This window comes from Mchenga conophoros, linkage group LG3, assembly GCF_057382185.1.
Source record: "Mchenga conophoros isolate Kocher_MC1m ecotype Shallow Benthic linkage group LG3, M_conophoros_male_GT1.1, whole genome shotgun sequence".
Taxonomy (NCBI): domain Eukaryota; kingdom Metazoa; phylum Chordata; class Actinopteri; order Cichliformes; family Cichlidae; genus Mchenga; species Mchenga conophoros.
This window is the reverse complement of record NC_140528.1, coordinates 7,661,044-7,679,190: the sequence shown is the minus strand read 5'-3', so window position 1 is coordinate 7,679,190 and position 18,147 is coordinate 7,661,044. Positions and strand designations below refer to the sequence as shown.

The 18,147-nt window shown below is 40.7% G+C and overlaps 1 protein-coding gene across 1 annotated transcript in view; it reads right to left on the bottom strand.

Moving 5' to 3' along the window:
* The window catches only part of LOC146577133 (uncharacterized), a 126,438-nt gene that overhangs the window by 87,882 nt on the left and 20,409 nt on the right, over positions 1 to 18,147 (bottom strand). The window contains exons 6-11 of the mRNA XM_085268097.1: positions 16,575 to 16,706; positions 15,504 to 15,582; positions 13,312 to 13,516; positions 11,360 to 13,160; positions 9,990 to 10,163; positions 9,255 to 9,428 (exon numbers count right to left, since the gene is read on the bottom strand). Of these exons, the coding sequence (XP_085124223.1) occupies positions 9,255 to 9,428; positions 9,990 to 10,163; positions 11,360 to 13,160; positions 13,312 to 13,516; positions 15,504 to 15,582; positions 16,575 to 16,706 (2,565 nt within the window). The remainder of the gene's footprint in view (positions 1 to 9,254; positions 9,429 to 9,989; positions 10,164 to 11,359; positions 13,161 to 13,311; positions 13,517 to 15,503; positions 15,583 to 16,574; positions 16,707 to 18,147) is intronic.

The following is an 18,147-nucleotide window of genomic DNA, read 5'->3' as shown; positions in this document are numbered from 1 at the left end:
TGAGCTGCAGTGCAACTCTGAACTCAAAGCAAAGTTCAGGGAGGTGAGTGGAAAAGCAGACAAGCTTGGACAATTTTTGAGAGACTTGAGCCCTAGTTTCCCTCGGCTTTCCCGAATGTTCAAGCGGACCATGTGCCTTTTTGGTAGCACATACTTGTGCCAAAAGCTCTTCTCCACTTTGAACTTCAATAAGTCCAAGTACAGGTCCAGACTTACAGATGATCATCTTCAAGACATACTGAGGGTCGCAACTGCTTCCTCCCTCAGGCCGAATCTGGCTCGGCTATGCGAGAGGAAACGCTGCCAGGTCTCTAGCAGCAAGGAGTAGGCAAGAGAAGCCATGTTCAGAAGAACAGTTCATTTTCTACAGTGTTCCATTCATGTTCAGAAGAAGGTTATAGAACTGTTAATACAGACATTTCAATCTAAACACAGCAGATATAGAAGACTGAAAGAAACACACAAGTTCACTGACTAAAAATATCTTATTATTGTTTTATTTATGTATTACAGATTGATTTATTTTCTTATTAATTCTTAATTTGTTTATTTATTTTTAATATTTTGTGTTAAAAAATAAAAATAAAGAGATTTGAGAAGATTGGAATTTTTAACCATGCCTTTCTTGTAGAAAACCTAATGTGGCCCAGCCTCACCCAGACTCTGCCTGCAGCGGCCCCCAGCTAAATTGAGTTTGAGACCCCTGTCCTACACCATAAATCAGTAAGAGAGGGTACGACCTCTCTCATGGCCCCAAGTGGTGTGTGCATGCCAGAGCACTCTGGAAGGCACACAGAGTCTTTACAGACTACTCAGGATCAAACCTCTATCATTATGCAATCGATTATACAACTCTAAGCATATATGAGTAAATATTTCTAAGCATAAATGACAATCAACAATATAAACCTTACAGCTGGTTTTAATAACAGAATTCATTTGTTTCTCAAACGAGAAAGAGCTATCGAGAAACACTCCTAAATCTTTAGTTCTGAACTTTTCCAGTGGGCCAAGGTCAACATTATCTGCTAATGCTAAATAGGCTGCCGTTATTAACTAATGCTAATTTGACATGAATTAGCATTATGCACTAATGCTAACACTTACTTTTTTTAACAATGTGAGCAGCTAGTGCTAGGTAGGCTGATGCTAGCAGCTAATGCTAAAGCTAATTTAATGTGAATTAGCATCACATTAGTGAGGAGTTAATGCTAAGTAGACTGCCATTAGCAGGTAATGCTAATTTTAGGTGAATAGGAATTGGCAGATAATGCTAATACCATATTTTCTTGCTTTATAACAATGTGACCAGCTAATGCTATGTAGGTTGCCGTTATTAGCTAATACTAATTTGAGGTGAATTAGCATTATCCCCTTATGCTAACAATGTTTTTTCTTACTTTTTAACAATACAAGTAGCTAATGTGAACACTTTTTTTTTTATTCAATTCTAATTTTTCCCTTGCGATGTGAAGAGTTAATGCTAAATAGGATGCCATTAGTGGCTAATTCTAATTTTAGATGAGAAAGCATTAGAAGCTAATGCTAATACCATATTTTCTTGCTTTATATCAATATTAGTAGGTAATGCTAAGTACGTAGCCATTATTAGCTAATGCTAATTTAGGTGAATTAGCATTATCCACTAATGCTAACACTGTTTTTGCCAACTCTTTTCCCTTGCATTATAACAATATGAGCAGCTAATGCTAAGAAGGCTGCCATTATTAGGTAATGCTAATTATTATGTGTGTTAGCATTATCCGCTGCTGCTAGCAATGTTTTATCTTACCTTTTAACAATATCAGCAGCTAATGCTAACACTACTTTAATTTCAGTTAAACCTACTTAGCATTAATTAACTTCATTTAGCATTAAGAAGTTTTTGCTATAGGCTACCATTAGTGGCTAATGCTAATTTTAGGTGAATGATGTGAGCAGCTAATGCTAAGAACGCTGGTTATTAGGTAATGCTAATTTGATGCGAGTTAGCATTACCCGATAATGCTAACACTTTTCCCTTCCCTTTTAATAATGTGAGCAACTAGTGCTAAGTAGGCTGATGTTAGCAGCTAATGCTAATTTGATGTGAATTAGCATTGTATTAGTGAGGAGGTAATGTTAAGTAGATTGCCATTAGTCGCTAATGCTAATTTTAGGTAAATAGAAATTGGCCGCTAATGCTAATACCATATTTTCTTGCCTTATAACAATGTGACCAGCTAATGCTAAGCAGGTGCCATTATTAGCTAATACTAATTTGAGATGAATTAGCATTATCCGCTTATGCTAACAATGTTTTTTCTTACTTTTTAACAATACGCCATTAGTGGCTAATTCTAATTTTAGATGAAAAAGGATTAACAGCTAATGCTCATACTGTTTGCTTTGTAAGAATGACAGCAGCTAATGATATGAAGTCTACCGTTATTAACTAATGCTAATTTGATGAGAATTAGCATTATCCGATAATGGTAACTCTTTTCCCCTGCATTATAACAATGTCAGGAGTTAATGCTAAGTAGACTGCCATTAGGGGCTAACTCTAATTAGGGGTGAATAATTATTAGCAGCTAATACTAATACCGTTTTCTCTTTTTCCTTATAACAACTTGAGCAGCTAATGCTAATTTGATGCGAATTAGCATTATATTAGTGAGCAGTTAATGCTAAGTAGGCTGCCATTATTAACTAATACTACGTTGACGTGAATTAGCATTATGCGCTACTGCTAATACTGTTTTCTCTTACTTATTAAAAATGATAGTAGCTAATACTAATACTCTTTTCCGTTGGGTAACAACAAAGTGAGGAATTAATGCTAAGTTGGCTGCTTTTAGCGGCTTATTCTAATTAGGGGTGAATAATTATTAGCAGCAAATGCTAATACCGTTTTCTCTTTCCTTATAACAATATGAGCAGTTAATGCTAATTTGATGTAAATTAGCATTATATTAGTGAGGAGTTAATGCTAAGTAGGGTGCCATTAGCAGCTAAAGGTAATTTGAGGTGAATAAGCACTAGTAGCTAATGCCAATACCCTTTTCTCTTGTGTTATAATGATGTGAAACGTTAATATTGTTCTCAAACAACAGAATGAGAATGAAATATTGATTCTAACAGGGCCCATAAACAGCATTAGCTTAGCAGCATTAGCTTATCAGAGTCTCCATCATGGTCACACAAATCCTTAGCGGAGCAAAGTGGCCTACTTAGCAATAGCTGCTGTAGAAAGCAAAGGGAAAACAGTATTAGCATTAGCTGCTAAATGTGCACTTGAGAACAAATCTATTGTGAATTCAGCCGTGAATGTAGTGTTTCCAGTAAGCTTCCATTTCCAAATGTTAGCTGCTCCTGTCTGCCTCTTTGTCACACACACAGACTGAAATGATTCACAGCCTTGTTTCATCCTTCTGTCAGTGTCACTGACTGTCACTGTGACTGTGGACATACAGCATGGGAAACACACACATGGCTGATACTTGTATCTAAAGTTACAAAATGTTGTCTCTGTCCAAATATTACCTAACTGTAAGTCTACTTTTAATGAAACTCTCAACATGACTTATCAGTTATCATTAATGTTCCTGCAAACAGACTCCTTGAAGACCCCCTACATAAATATCCATGTACTATCCAGCTAGACTAGTGTGTCTGTCCCTGAAAATATTCCTGCATGTGTGATTGTTCATGTCTCATCTGCAGGAAACAAACAGGAAGTGAGTGAAAGACACAGGAAATGTTTCCAACTCTTCCTCCTATATCAGACATTCTCTCCATACCTGAGAGTGTCCAGTCTCCAGCCTGGATCCTTCAGTCCAGCCGACAGAAGCTTCATTCCTGAGTCACCTGGATGATTGTAGCTCAGACCCAGCTCTCTCAGATGGGAGGGGTTGGAGCTCAGAGCTGAGGCCAGAGAAGTACAGCCTTCCTCTGCGATCAGACAGCCTGACAGACTGCAGACACACAAAACAACAATCCATCTGTTATCCATCTCTATAGCAGCATAACTAAGGGATGGTTCAGGGTCACCTGATCCAGCTCTAACTATAAGTTTTATCAAAAAGGAAAGTTTGAAGCTGATCTTCAAAGTAGAGAGGGTGTCTGTCTCCTGAACTCAAACTGGGAGCTGCTTCCACACCCAGTCCAACATAGCCAGGCTTTCTTTGCTGCTTTGACAAAACCTCAAATCCCAGTCAGAGATGGTGAGCATCATCACAGTGATGATCATTTCTCTGTTAACCCAGGCTTTCTGCTTCAGGATCTGTGCACGCTCACAGAACAAGGAGACCTTTAAACATCATTTCACTAAATGGATGGACTGAGCTCAGCCTACAGATGAACTGGATAAATAAAGATTTGACCTCAGTGTGCTCAGTGTTCCTGTCTATTCCTAACATATTCCTAACATGATAGCTGCACTTTAGAGCTCTAAAACTGGAACTGACACATATTTAAACTCCACATGTTACTCAGTACATTCAGTTCTGACACTCGCCCACAGTCCAACAAAGGAAACATGGAGATCACATCAGTTTGTCACCAAAGTCTAATTATTCCAGAGGGCAGTGTTGATACAACTAAAGTTATTTTTAAGCAAAGTTGAGTTTTTTATTGTCGCAGTACTTCATGTCTGAAGTATCACTTAAATGCATTACACGCTGTTGATGGCAGCAAACAAACCACCCAAACAAACAGAGGTGGGAGGCTTGGGCAGACTACGTAGGATCAGCTTGTGGGAGGAGTCAGGATAAAACCAAAGAAAGACAAGCTAACAAACGCCACAGTGAAGTGAGTAGCTACAAACTGCAGGCCGATTAGTGTTGTTGAAGAAGTCGGTCTGAGGAACGTTCTTAGGATCAACAAATGACGGCATGTATGAGCCTCCCTCAAGACGCACCATCACAAGAAGAACACATGAGCTGTAGAAAAAGGAGAGACTATGAAAGCCACGGCGTTACAACGTGCACCAGCTGTTGGTCTCTCTGGAGACTACTGGGCGTGGCTGGGTAACCATGGTTACTTGGGAGTTACAGTACATGATATTAATGAAGAGTGGGAGCTGCGTTCTATAGCAAACAATTTGTTATGAGGTAATCAGCTGATCTTAGTTTAACCGGAAGCCCTTCACAATAATTGCAATGCCTTTATTTTGTACAACTACCATCAGTTCGTCTGTACTGATGGTAACTTAAAGTCACACTAATGTCGTTTAGTTTCTATAGTTTATGTAGTGGAAGTATACTACAGTACCCTGATCACTGATAGGACAGATTTATGTAGATATACACCTTTGTGTTTAACATTACTGCATTATAGTACTGTGATCTTTGTCCTTATATATGGCTATATTAGCTATACTGATGTACGTACATATAACTGGATATGTATCTTATCTATTCATCTTATTTGTCATGTATTTGTATTGTGTACTTCCTTTTTGTAAGAAACCACACACATGATCACAGCCGCAAGAATCAATCAGTGAAAGAATAAAGTGTCTCAAACCAAACCTTAAGCTCTTTATTCCACATGCTGGGATCATTTGGCCTTCAGTGGTGTTCTGGCTGACACACCGGAGTGACCAGAGTGCTAAAGAGTGAATCGGACACACCAGTCATCCCTGATATCTCCACTACATTTAATCGTCCTTCAGCTTGTGGCTGCCGTTAGCTGGTCTGCTAGTTAGCTGGTGTGCTAGTTAGCCAGTGTGCTAGTTAGCCGGTTCGCTAGTCAGCTGGTGTGCTGACCAGCGAACCAGTAGGTTACAAGATGAGCTTGTCTGTCTGATGAGCCAGCTCTCTCTGTCTTGGTCATTTTGTCCTTGGGCAAAACCTAACCTACCACTACAACTGTAGCTTACCTCCACCAGTGTGTGAATGTGAGAGTGAATGAATACAGGGAGTGCAGAATTATTAGGCAAATGAGTATGTTGTCCACATCATCCTCTTCATGCATGTTGTCTTACTCCAAGCTGTATAGGCTCGAAAGCCTACTACCAATTAAGCATATTAGGTGATGTGCATCTCTGTAATGAGAAGGGGTGTGGTCTAATGACATCAACACCCTATATCAGGTGTGCATAATTATTAGGTAACGTCCTTTCCTTTGGCAAAATGGGTCAAAAGAAGGACTTGACAGGCTCAGAAAAGTCAAAAATAGTGAGATATCTTGCAGAGGGATGCAGCAGTCTCAAAATTGCAAAGCTTCTGAAGCGTGATCATCGAACAATCGAGCGTTTCATTCAAAATAGTCAACAGGGTCGCAAGAAGCGTGTGGAAAAACCAAGGCACAAAATAACTGCCCATGAACTGAGAAAAGTCAAGCGTGCAGCTGCCAAGATGCCACTTGCCACCAGTTTGGCCATATTTCAGAGCTGCAACATCACTGGAGTGCCCAAGAGCACAAGGTGTGCAATACTCAGAGACATGGCCAAGGTAAGAAAGGCTGAAAGACGACCACCACTGAACAAGACACACAAGCTGAAACGTCAAGACTGGGCCAAGAAATATCTCAAGACTGGTTTTTCTAAGGTTTTATGGACTGATGAAATGAGAGTGAGTCTTGATGGGCCAGATGGATGGGCCCGTGGCTGGATTGGTAAAGGGCAGAGAGCTCCAGTCCCACTCAGACGCCAGCAAGGTGGAGGTGGAGTACTGGTTTGGGCTGGTATCATCAAAGATGAGCTTGTGGGGCCTTTTCGGGTTGAGGATGGAGTCAAGCTCAACTCCCAGTCCTACTGCCAGTTTCTGGAAGACACCTTCTTCAAGCAGTGGTACAGGAAGAAGTCTGCATCCTTCAAGAAAAACATGATTTTCATGCAGGACAATGCTCCATCACACGCGTCCAAGTACTCCACAGCGTGGCTGGCAAGAAAGGGTATAAAAGAAGGAAAACTAATGACATGGCCTCCTTGTTCACCTGATCTGAACCCCATTGAGAACCTGTGGTTCATCATCAAATGTGAGATTTACAAGGAGGGAAAACAGTACACCTCTCTGAACAGTGTCTGGGAGGCTGTGGTTGCTGCTGCACGCAATGTTGATGGTGAACAGATCAAAACACTGACAGAATCCATGGATGGCAGGCTTTTGAGTGTCCTTGCAAAGAAAGGTGGCTATATTGGTCGCTGATTTGTTTTTGTTTTGTTTTTGAATGTCAGAAATGTATATTTGTGAATGTGGAGATGTTATATTGGTTTCACTGGTAAAAATAAATAATTGAAACGAGTATATATTTGTTTTTTGTTAAGTTGCCTAATAATTCTGCACAGTAATAGTCACCTGTGCACACAGATATCCCCCTAAAATAGCTCAAACTAAAAACAAACTAAAAACTACTTCCAAAAACATTCAGCTTTGATATTAATGAGTTTTTTGGGTTCATTGAGAACATGGTTGTTGTTCAATAATAAAATTATTCCTCAAAAATACAACTTGCCTAATAATTCTGCACTCCCTGTAGTGGGATTATAAAGGGTCTTTGAGGGTCTCGAAAAGCGCTATATAAATGCAATCCATTATTATTATTAAGAGCACCTTTAGGCCTGACTGTGCTCATCCTTCCTCCAACCTCTCCTTACCAAAGATAACAACTACATCAGTATTAGCTCAATAACAATTTCTGCAATTCAATTGTGGACATTCATTTTTAAACCTTGTGTAAAACGATAAAACCTCAAAGTCTGAGCATTATTCTTTGTGCAAACAGCTCTTGCAGGTTCCCCCGGACTTAGGTTATTTTTATTATGTAATTACTTTCCTTTAAGCAGCTGTTCAGGCTACTAAACTCATCCCAGAAATAACAAGTGACACCATTAATAGTAGAGGTGGGAATCACCATACAACTCGCGATACGATATTATCACAATACTTAACGCACGATACGATATTATTGCGATTTTTAAAAATATTTTGCGATATTTAAATTCTGCACATAAAGGTAAACTTTATCAATATTCATTTTATCTAATATCAAAGTCTCACACTCAGTCTTTCTCTCATTTCAGTCAGTTTTATTGTTGACAAACTGAACGGTTTGTATTACAGTCTAGTCCAACTTAACTGAATGCAACCATCTGGTACAATTATAGCTATTCTGAACTATGCAATTTATGAAAACTATGCAGCCCCTTCAGCAACTGAAGAATTTGAAAGTAAATTTAAAAAAATATATAATTTTACATTAAATAAAAAAGTTTCAAACTTAATTAAAATTAAACATGTCTTAAATTAAAATAAGTAAACTGTCATGTTTATTGCTGCCAAAAAAAAAGTTAAACACATTTGGACAGTGAAGGAATGTCAGGATTGTTGCTCAGAAAAAGGATCAACATGCTCTGAAGTCAACATGCTCTGACTCCAGAGCATGTTGACTTCAGAGAAAAAATTGTTTGTAACAAAATATCGATTTCTGCTGTCCCTGTATCGATACATTATTAGCAAACAAAATATCACGATACTACACAGTATCGATTTTTTCCCCCACCCCTAATTAATAGTGGAGCTAACTTTAACAGGTGAAACTGATTTGACCTATAAGGCTACTGCAGTTACTTCTTATCAGGTTTAGTAGGGAAGACATCTGGATGAGGTAGTTAGTAGTATGTAGTTAGTACCGGGCGAGTCCCCTCCCCCACATCGGCACCAGAACCCTGTATTTTCTACAGGGTAAGACTGCCTGTTTTATCAAACTATGGCCATTACTACTGTGATCATTTGCAGCCCAGTGTGCCGCTCTCTCTGCTGGGATGAACCACTGGAGCTCACCCAGTCATCCCTTTCTTTCTCTCAAGAAGAAGTGAAATAAATATATTTATTATGTTACGAGTCTAATATTCTTTAAATCAAACTGTAATGAATAAATCAAGCAAGAAGATTTGGTGGCTCCACGTGTTGTAGAAGAAAAGATAAACATCTCATTTTGAGAAATCAGCCTTTAAAATTAAGTACTGTGAATAAAAAACAAACAGCGAGCCAATCAGCAGTCGCCAATATCCTCCTAATTTCATTCACAAAGAAATCAAATATATATATTATGGGCCCAAAGGAGCCTAAATCTTTAAATTAGGCAGTGCATGAAGTATTTTTTTAAATAAACAAAGACATGACTATAACAACTTTTAGTAATTCAGAGTCCAATTATCCACTCAAATGTGAATAAAAGTTCACTTGACAGCTGTAAAAGTTACCTGTTTATACAATAATATAAATCACATTTCAAATGATCATCTGTGGAAAAGTTTGAATCCTGACCTGAGAGTTTCCACTGCACACTGTGAACTCTTTAGTCCAGCGGACAGAAGCTTCACTCCTGAATCCTGCAGGTCAGAGTTACTCAGGTCCAGCTCTCTCAGACTGGAGGACTGGGAGCTGAGGACTGAGGACAGAGCTTCACAGCTTCTCTCTGACAGGTTACAGCCACTCAGTCTGAAAAATAAAAGACAATCTATAAAACAAGTACTCATGTAGAGTTTGTTAATACATTTCAAAACATTAAATGTTGACTTTCTATTTTTAAAGGAAACATAAACATACTAAGATACAACATCATATGTATGAACTTTAATTAATAATTCTAAAAACTAAATGTTTTCTGATCTGACCTCAGAGTATTCAGTTTACAGTTTAAACGTTGTAGTCCAGCAGACAGAAGCTTCACTCCTGAATCCTGCAGCTTTCTGATACTCAGGTCCAGCTCTGTCAGACTAGAGGACTGCGAGCTGAGAACTGAGGACAGAGCTTCACAGTTTTCCTCTGAGAGTTCACAGATGTTAAGTCTGAAGATAAAAACATGAATAAAGATTGTTGTTAAAGTGTAATCAGGGTGCAATAGCTTATTGTCTTGTGCTGAGCAGGTTAGTAAAACTTCTGTTTAACTTTGAAATGAATAAAAATGCTATGAAACAAGGATAACTGGATAAAGACATAAACAAAAACAAACATCAAACACAAACAAACAGAACTAAACATAATACAAATTGATCTGACCTCAGAACATTCAGTTTGGCATGTGGACTCTCCACTGCAGCAGACAGAAGCTTTACTGCTGAAGCCTTCAGGCTGTTGGTACTCAGGTCCAGCTCTCTCAGACTACAGGACTGGGAGCTGACCACTGACAACAAATTTTCACAGCCTTTCTCTGAGACGTTACAGCTGCTCAGTCTGAGAGAGAAAGGGAAAAAACAAAAACAAAAAAAAACAAACAATATATGTGATCAAATTAAATTTGTTTATATGTTGAACCCTTTTTTTTTTAAATTTATTTAAACCTATGAGACTATGAGTGCTACCAGTCCAGTGCACATGATTGGTACCTTGATGGTACCTTGCTCAGGGGTACCACAAGGTAACTATTCGGTGGATTCGACCCCTGACCTTATGATCATGGGGCGACCACTCTGCCTACTGAGCTAATAATTCTGTGTACACTGTCATACAATATTAACTAAAACAATTATTTTAGAAAATTTTACTAATTCAATAATCATTATGCTCATTACCTGTGTATTGTGAAGAACACTTGATTTTAAACACTAGCTGTATAAAACTCTTCCTGTTAAAGGTGTGTATAAAGGAAATGAGCTGAAATGCAGACTTCATGGAGAATGTTTGCTGTCAGCATATATCAAAGACAAAGCAGAGATCCATCCAGTCTCTTCCACTAAGCCCACAGAGGGACAGACAACCACTCTCACTCACACCTGCATGAAGTTTAGATCACCAGGTAACCTAACTGCATGTCTGTGGACAGTGGGAAGAAACTGTAGAGGACCCAGAGTGAACCCACTGTAATTCTGTGATAACACTGGTTATGGAAGCCTTACAGTTACATATGGTTACTGACAAGAAACACGACCTTAGAGGCAATTTCAGTAATGAAGACCGAGTTTCTCCCTCCATACAGGATGAAAACATGACAGCACAGCAGATATTTATATTTAAAAAGGGAGGGTGTGCACTGAAAGTGAGATACAAACTTGAACTTAAATTATGAACATCAGAAAAAGATGTAGGTGAAGTCTGGCAGGTGAAGTTTGTGCTTTAGAATAAAACAACCAAACTCCTGGAGTTGGAGACAAATGAACAAGCTGAGGATAATAAACCTGTCAGAGGGGCTGAAGCATCAGAGCTCATGTTCTTATAGGCTGGGTCTGGATTGTCCTTTGATAAGAGTTACAGAACAAAGTGTGTTTTAGAAATGCTGGAGTGAAACATTAAAACTACCATATATTTACCGAGTGACTGATGATCATTTAATTTACTATTTTAAAAAAATGTTACAGTGCTCTTTGAACTCAGCATTTCTGATTTATTTCCCATGATTTTAACAATGAAGCGATGACAACATGTTTACTCACAGAGCTTTGTTGGAGGCTTTGACCACTGGCAGCATTCTCAGAAGAGCCTCCTCTGAAGCAGAGTATTTCTTGAAGTCAAACTCATCCAGATCTTCTTCTGATGACAGTAAGATGAAGGTCAGAGCTGAGCACTGAGCAGGAGACAGTTTACCTGTGGAGAGACTTCCTGAAGTCCTGTATTGTTGGATCTCCTCCACTAGAGAACGATCATTCAGTTCATTCAGACAGTGGATCAGATTGATGCTTTTCTCTGCAGACAGATTCTTACTGAGCTTCTCCTTGATGTACTGGACTGTTTCCTGATTGGTCTGTGAGCTACTTCCTGTCTGTGTCATCAGGGCTCGTAGGAGAGTCTGATTGGTCTGCAGGGAAAGACCCAGGAGGAAGCGGAGGAACAAGTCCAGGTGTCCATTTGGACTCTGCAAGGCCTTGTTCACAGCACTCTGGTGGAGAGATTGAAGTTTTAGTTTGTTAAATAATTTAGATTTCTTGGATGTTGTTTGTTGTTGTTCCAGCAGATTGAGTCCAGAGTTGATGAAGGTCAGATGGACATGAAGAGCAGCCAGAAACTCCTGAACACTCAGATGGATGAAGCAGAACACCTTGTCCTGGTACAGTCCTCTCTCCTCTTTAAAGATCTGTGTGAACACTCCTGAGTACACTGAGGCTGCTCTGATATCGATGCCACACTCTGTCAGGTCTGATTCATAGAAGATCAGGTTTCCTTTCTGCAGCTGATCAAAAGCCAGTTTTCCCAGAGACTCCATCATCTTCCTGCTCTCTGGACTCCAGTGTGGATCTGTCTCAGCTCCTCCATCATACTTGACCTTCTTCACTTTGGCCTGAACCACCAGGAAGTGGATGTACATCTCAGTCAGGGTCTTGGGCAGCTGTCCTCCCTCTCTGGTTTCCAGCACATCCTCCAGAACTGTAGCAGTGATCCAGCAGAAGACTGGGATGTGACACATGATGTGGAGGCTTCGTGATGTCTTGATGTGGGAGATGATCCTGCTGGCCTGCTCCTCATCTCTGAATCTCTTCCTGAAGTACTCCTCCTTCTGTGGGTCAGTGAACCCTCTGACCTCTGTCACCATGCCAACACAGTCAGGAGGGATCTGATTGGCTGCTGCAGGTCGTGTGGTTATCCAGAGGCGAGCAGAGGGAAGCAGTTTCCCCCTGATGAGGTTTATCAGCAGCACATCCACTGAGGTGGACTTTCTAGGGTCAGTTAGGATTGTAGTTTTGTGGAAGTCCAGAGGAAGTCGACACTCATCCAGACCATCAAAGATGAACACAACCTGGAAGTCTTCAAAGCTGCAGATTCCTGCTTCTTTGGTTTCAGTAAAGAAGTGATGAACAAGTCCCACCAAGCTGAACTTTTCCTCTTTCAGCACATTCAGCTCTCTGAAAGTGAATGGAAATATGAACTGGATGTCCTGGTTGGCTTTGTCTTCAGCCCAGTCCAGGCTGTATTTCTGTGTTAAGACTGTTTTCCCAATGCCAGCCACTCCCTTTGTCAGCACTGTTCTGATTGGTTCATCTCTTCCAGGTGAGGCTTTAAAGATGTCTTCTTGTCTGATGGTTGTTTCTGGTCTGTGTGGTTTCCTGGATGCTGTTTCAATCTGTCTGACCTCATGTTCATCATTGACCTCTGCAGTCCCTCCCTCTGTGATGTAGAGCTCTGTGTAGATCTGATTCAGGAGGGTTGGGTTTCCTGCTTTAGCGATGCCCTCAAACACACACTGGAACTTCTTCTTCAGGGTGGATTTAAGGTTACGATGACAAACAGCAGCTGGAAGTTCTGAATAATAATAATAAAAATACAACTTTAACAATCACATTTTACAAAATGCTGATGACAATTTCTGACCCACTGAGAAATGACTGAACACACTGGTGTCACAAGTGTCTCATTTATCCAGCAGCTTAAATCTTTAGATAAATCCTCTTACGTCTCTGCAGACGGTCAGCCAGCTCCTCCTGCTTCATTCTCCTCAGGAAGTCCACTGTGATCTTCACAAATGCCTCTCTGCTGTTTCTCCTCTGCTCATCATCCTCCCTCTGAAACTCCAAGCACTGGGGCTTATTTGGATTCAGAGCCTTCTGGATCTTCTTCAGCTCGTTCTTCACAAAAGTGATGATGTTGTCCTCCAGCAGCTGGAACAGAATATTTATGAATGACCCACCACTCTGAACTTTAGTCCACACAACATCCACTTCTTTACGATCAAGGGGCATATCATCCACGAACTCTTTACCAATTATAGGTTTGACTTTATCTGATTAACTGAGACTTTGTCCACAACTCCATGATCCCAAAACGTTGATGCTGTTCATATGAATGCAGCGATTTCAGTGGGAGAAACATTTCACTGGTGTTCAGAGCTGAACTACCAACAGGTTGATGATCAAAGCCAGAAACTTGGAGATGTTTCAGGTGACTGAGTTGATCGTACAGACAACTGGTCTTAAAGGTTCACTCTGTTTACACATACAGATCAGTATTTAAGGTTTGACTCTCATCATCCACTGGGGCACAAACTGGGCGTCATCAGGACACTACAACACAGAACAAACACCATCCCCACAGACACAGCAGCCAGCGAAGCAGAAGAACTTCACATCAAGAAGGTCCTGAGTAAATGTGAACGCTGGTTTGAGGGCGGAGTCAAGGAGGCCATTTATGTGAAAAGGAAAGACCATCTCTGAATGGAGGAGGGGCCCAAGGGTACAACTGTCACCATCTTACATGCTGTGATTGCAGCCATTCCCCAGCTCTCTGTGAACTGGACTCATGACCATTGATCAACAACCATTGATCAATGGTCCTGACAATATGCGTACCAATGATCAATGAACTGACCTCCCAGCCCATTGTTCCTTCAGTGGGCTGGTTTCAGTCATACAAATGTCCTGTTTATGAGATTGAAACCTGCAGTCAGCTGAGACTGAAGAAGTCACCTGATGATGATGAAACGTTTCTCCCACTGAAAACATCCAGATGAACAGAATCAAGCTTTTTGGGATTTACGTACCTGGATGATTGAGCATCAAGACACAACTCTGTGACTTTTCTCAGATGAATCAATCCTCTCCTCCAGGTTTGTTTACATCTACCAGCCCTGTGGCACTGCCCAGGGACAATAATCTATGTGAGAGGTGGAAAGTCATACAGGTGTCTGCTCCTGCCTTCAGTTATTTTATCTACTGTGTGTCAACTGGCTGAACCTCCAACTGTCTACTGTCTCCCTAAACTCAACAATGACTTAGTGATCTATCCATTCTCTGACCAAACACATCCTGCTGCAGGAGGTTAACATAGCAGCCAATGATGATCCCACTCACTGTGAACAACACATTTGGACCTGATTTGCTGCTCTGGTTTACACGTGAACTTTGACTGCTGTCACCAAGTTGAGAGGCTCTACAGAAAAACTGGACTTGTCCATAAAAAGATGTATAAAAATCATAAACTACATTATAAGGACAGCATTGCTCAATCAACTCTAATTACTACTGACATGTTATCTCTTCTAACTAAGGTACAGACACTCAAACTTGCTGCTTTCAGTGAGAAGTCAAATGCCTGAATATGAGCTGGAAGCTGCTGAGAGTCCTCCTCCTTCCCGTGGGGTTTACTTTCTCTACTACTTTCACTATAAACACGCCCCTTTCATGCACCTGCAGAGGGCCACCAGCAGATGGAGCTGTCTTAAACAAATCCACTTGGATAGTTAGCTGTAGATGACTTTATCAGTATGATTGTAGGATTTTGAGTTATTCTTCAGATTTATTTAAACTCTTATATTGTGCACAAGTGTTGAGCGACCCATAATTTCTCTGTACTTTTCATAAGAGCAGCCAGACTTTCAGCTAGTTTTTCTTTTTTTAAGAGCTCAAAGTTATTGAAGAAACAGTTATTCAGCTTCATCCCCACTGATCTCGACTACAAACTGTTTCACTTTGGTTTCTGTTTAAAGCCTCGATGTTTAAAACGTTTCCCTGTGATCACATTTGCACCGTCTGATTTCAAAGTTTGTTTTCTTTTGGTCGTTTAGTCCACAGAGTCCTTGGTGTTCTGAAAGGGACCTATAAATAAATGCATTATTATTAATAATAAAGTAGTTGTTGTACATGTACAGACCATAAATATGGAGTCCAGCTGTGTTTGATGCTGCTGGGCAGACTGACCACTGGGAACCTCTGAGCTCTGCTGCTCCACTCTGTGGAGGAACCATGAAGGATTAGATCAACACAGGATAAAGATCCAGGAGTTTCTGCTCAAATAACTTCATCTGAATCAAGTCTGTCAAGTTTTAAACTCTCAGATTGTGAACATATCAGTAATTTTCAGTCTGTTTTCATGGACGTCCTTTCAGTGGTGATGTCAGGGATGATTTTGAAGAAGCTCATCAAACTGAACCATCAGCAGATCACTGCTCCAAAACCAGAACATGATCCGAGTCTCCCTCCACCACCAGAACACCAGCTTTACTAACGTGGTAGATCAGTGTAGTACAGATCAATAACTGATGAGTCATTTGATCAAAATCACTGAGTGCTTCACGTCTGACCCTCTGATGCTTCTGTAGACATTTTGCATATTTAATGAATGTCTGACAGTTTTACATTCATTCTATGAACACAGTGGAAATGTTGTGTTATAGTCTCCATGTTGTTTCCAGCATCATAAATTCTTAAGTTCAGAAAATTAGATTCTTTCTTCACAGCTGAAAAACAACAACATTTATTCTCTATTGAAATCTGCATCGTCCACTCCAAAGGTCACAATCTGAAGGTAACATCTGGTTTTGTTCCCTGTGGTTAACTCTGAGCATCAGTATGGTGGGATTTATCCACTACATCCACACCACTGTGGTTCAGTGTTGTCCTGATGGAGTAACAGCAGCCAGTATGATCCAGGCTTTAGCTGCTGGGTCTCTGTGTGACCTCTCAGACTGTTTAACAGATCAGACACAAAGAGAATCAGAGCAGCTCTGTTCTTTAAAGACAAACATGAACCCACTCAGGTCACACTTTCCCCACAGATATGAGCATCACTGTCCTCAAACAGCAAATGACCAAGTCGAACATTTGGATCTTTTCTCTTTCATTGTTTTCTTTTTAATGAATCTTTGTAACAATCTGAGGATGTTTCAGGTCATATTTATCCAGGAAACACAAACATGTAAAGGAGTCATCACAGCTCTCTGACCTCGTTGCTCCAGGTTCACCACTGAAGTCTGGATTATGATCTTTGGACCAGTCACTCCTCACAGACGGACAGCTGGACCCTGCAGACTGTGACCTCTGACCTCCTCTTCCTCCATCATAATCTTCAGTCAGTCTGAGAGGTAAACCACAAACACTCAGTGAGTTCACATTAACAGGAGTCACTGAGTTACAGTCGCTGACCTCTGACCTGTCATGTGACCTAGAAACCAGGTCACATGATTCACATCAGCTCACACACACTTTCTACCTGTAGAGGAAACACAAATCATTCATGTGCATCAACTGAAATCCTCCTTTCATCATGTGTGCTGTCCAAATATATTTTTAGGGTGGCTGTAGCTCAGGTGGCAGAGCAGGTCAGCCACTAATCAGAAGGTCGGTGGTTCGATCCCAGGCTGCATCCTGACTGCATGCCAAATATCCTTGGGCAAAATACTAACCCCGTGTTTGCCTACTGGTGGTGGTCAGAGGGCCCGGTGGCGCCAGTGTCCGGCAGCCTCGCCTCTGTCAGTGCGCCCCAGGGCAGGTGTGGCTACAATGTAGCTTGCTATCGCCAGTGTGTGAATGTGTGTGTGAATGTGTGGATGACTGAATGTAGTGTAAAGCGCTTTGGGGTCCTATGGACTAGAAAAGCGCTATACAAATGCAGGCCATTTACCATCAGCTGCTTCTTTCCTGCTTCATCTCAGTGTCAGCTGGATGCAGTCAGACAGCAGTGTGAGGCAGAGGAAGCTGCCATCAGCTGCTCTGCTATCAGTCCACTAGATGGAGCCTGAAGCACACACGATGCATTCACTGACACACACTGATTCACTATTAATAAGAAAAATTAGAAGTGACAGTTTGTTTCTGTACTTGTGTTGATGTGGACGTTGTGGAATGTTTCCTCTGTCAGTGCGCCCCAGGGTGGCTGTGGCTACAATGTAGCTGCCATCACCAGTGTGTGAATGTGTGTGTGAATGGGTGGATGACTGAATGTAGAGTAAAGCGCTGTACAAATACAGGCCATTTACCATAATCTAATTAAGTCAGTCTAAATATCAAACCCAACAACCTTTGTATTGTTGTCATAATTACTTCCTGTTGAAGCAGATCCAATATTTGTAATGAAGGATTTTAAACAGATAATGTCAGCATGTTTAATTCAGTTCTACACTACATTCAATTCAATTTTATTTATATAGCGCCAAATCACAACAAAAGTCGCCTCAAGGCGCTTCATAGATATGCATACATATGGTGCAGTGCAGGTGGATATCCACCTGTAATTATAAAGACCCCTGACCTCCAACAGCTGTTGACACAGTAACTGGTTATGGTCAAACAGATGTGTCCACCTCGCAGCAGTTACTGTGGAACAGCAGCTGAGCTCATTCTGCAGTCAGTGTGTCAGTGAGAGCAGCAGCTCCACCTCCTCCACAGACTGATGGAGGCAGGAAAATCAGTGTACTCAGTTCTGTGAAATACTGTAAATGCAGTTTCTTTTACTGTTTATGTACAAACTGAACTTTGAGTCTCACTTCAGATTGGATTTAAGTGTGTGTGTCACACCT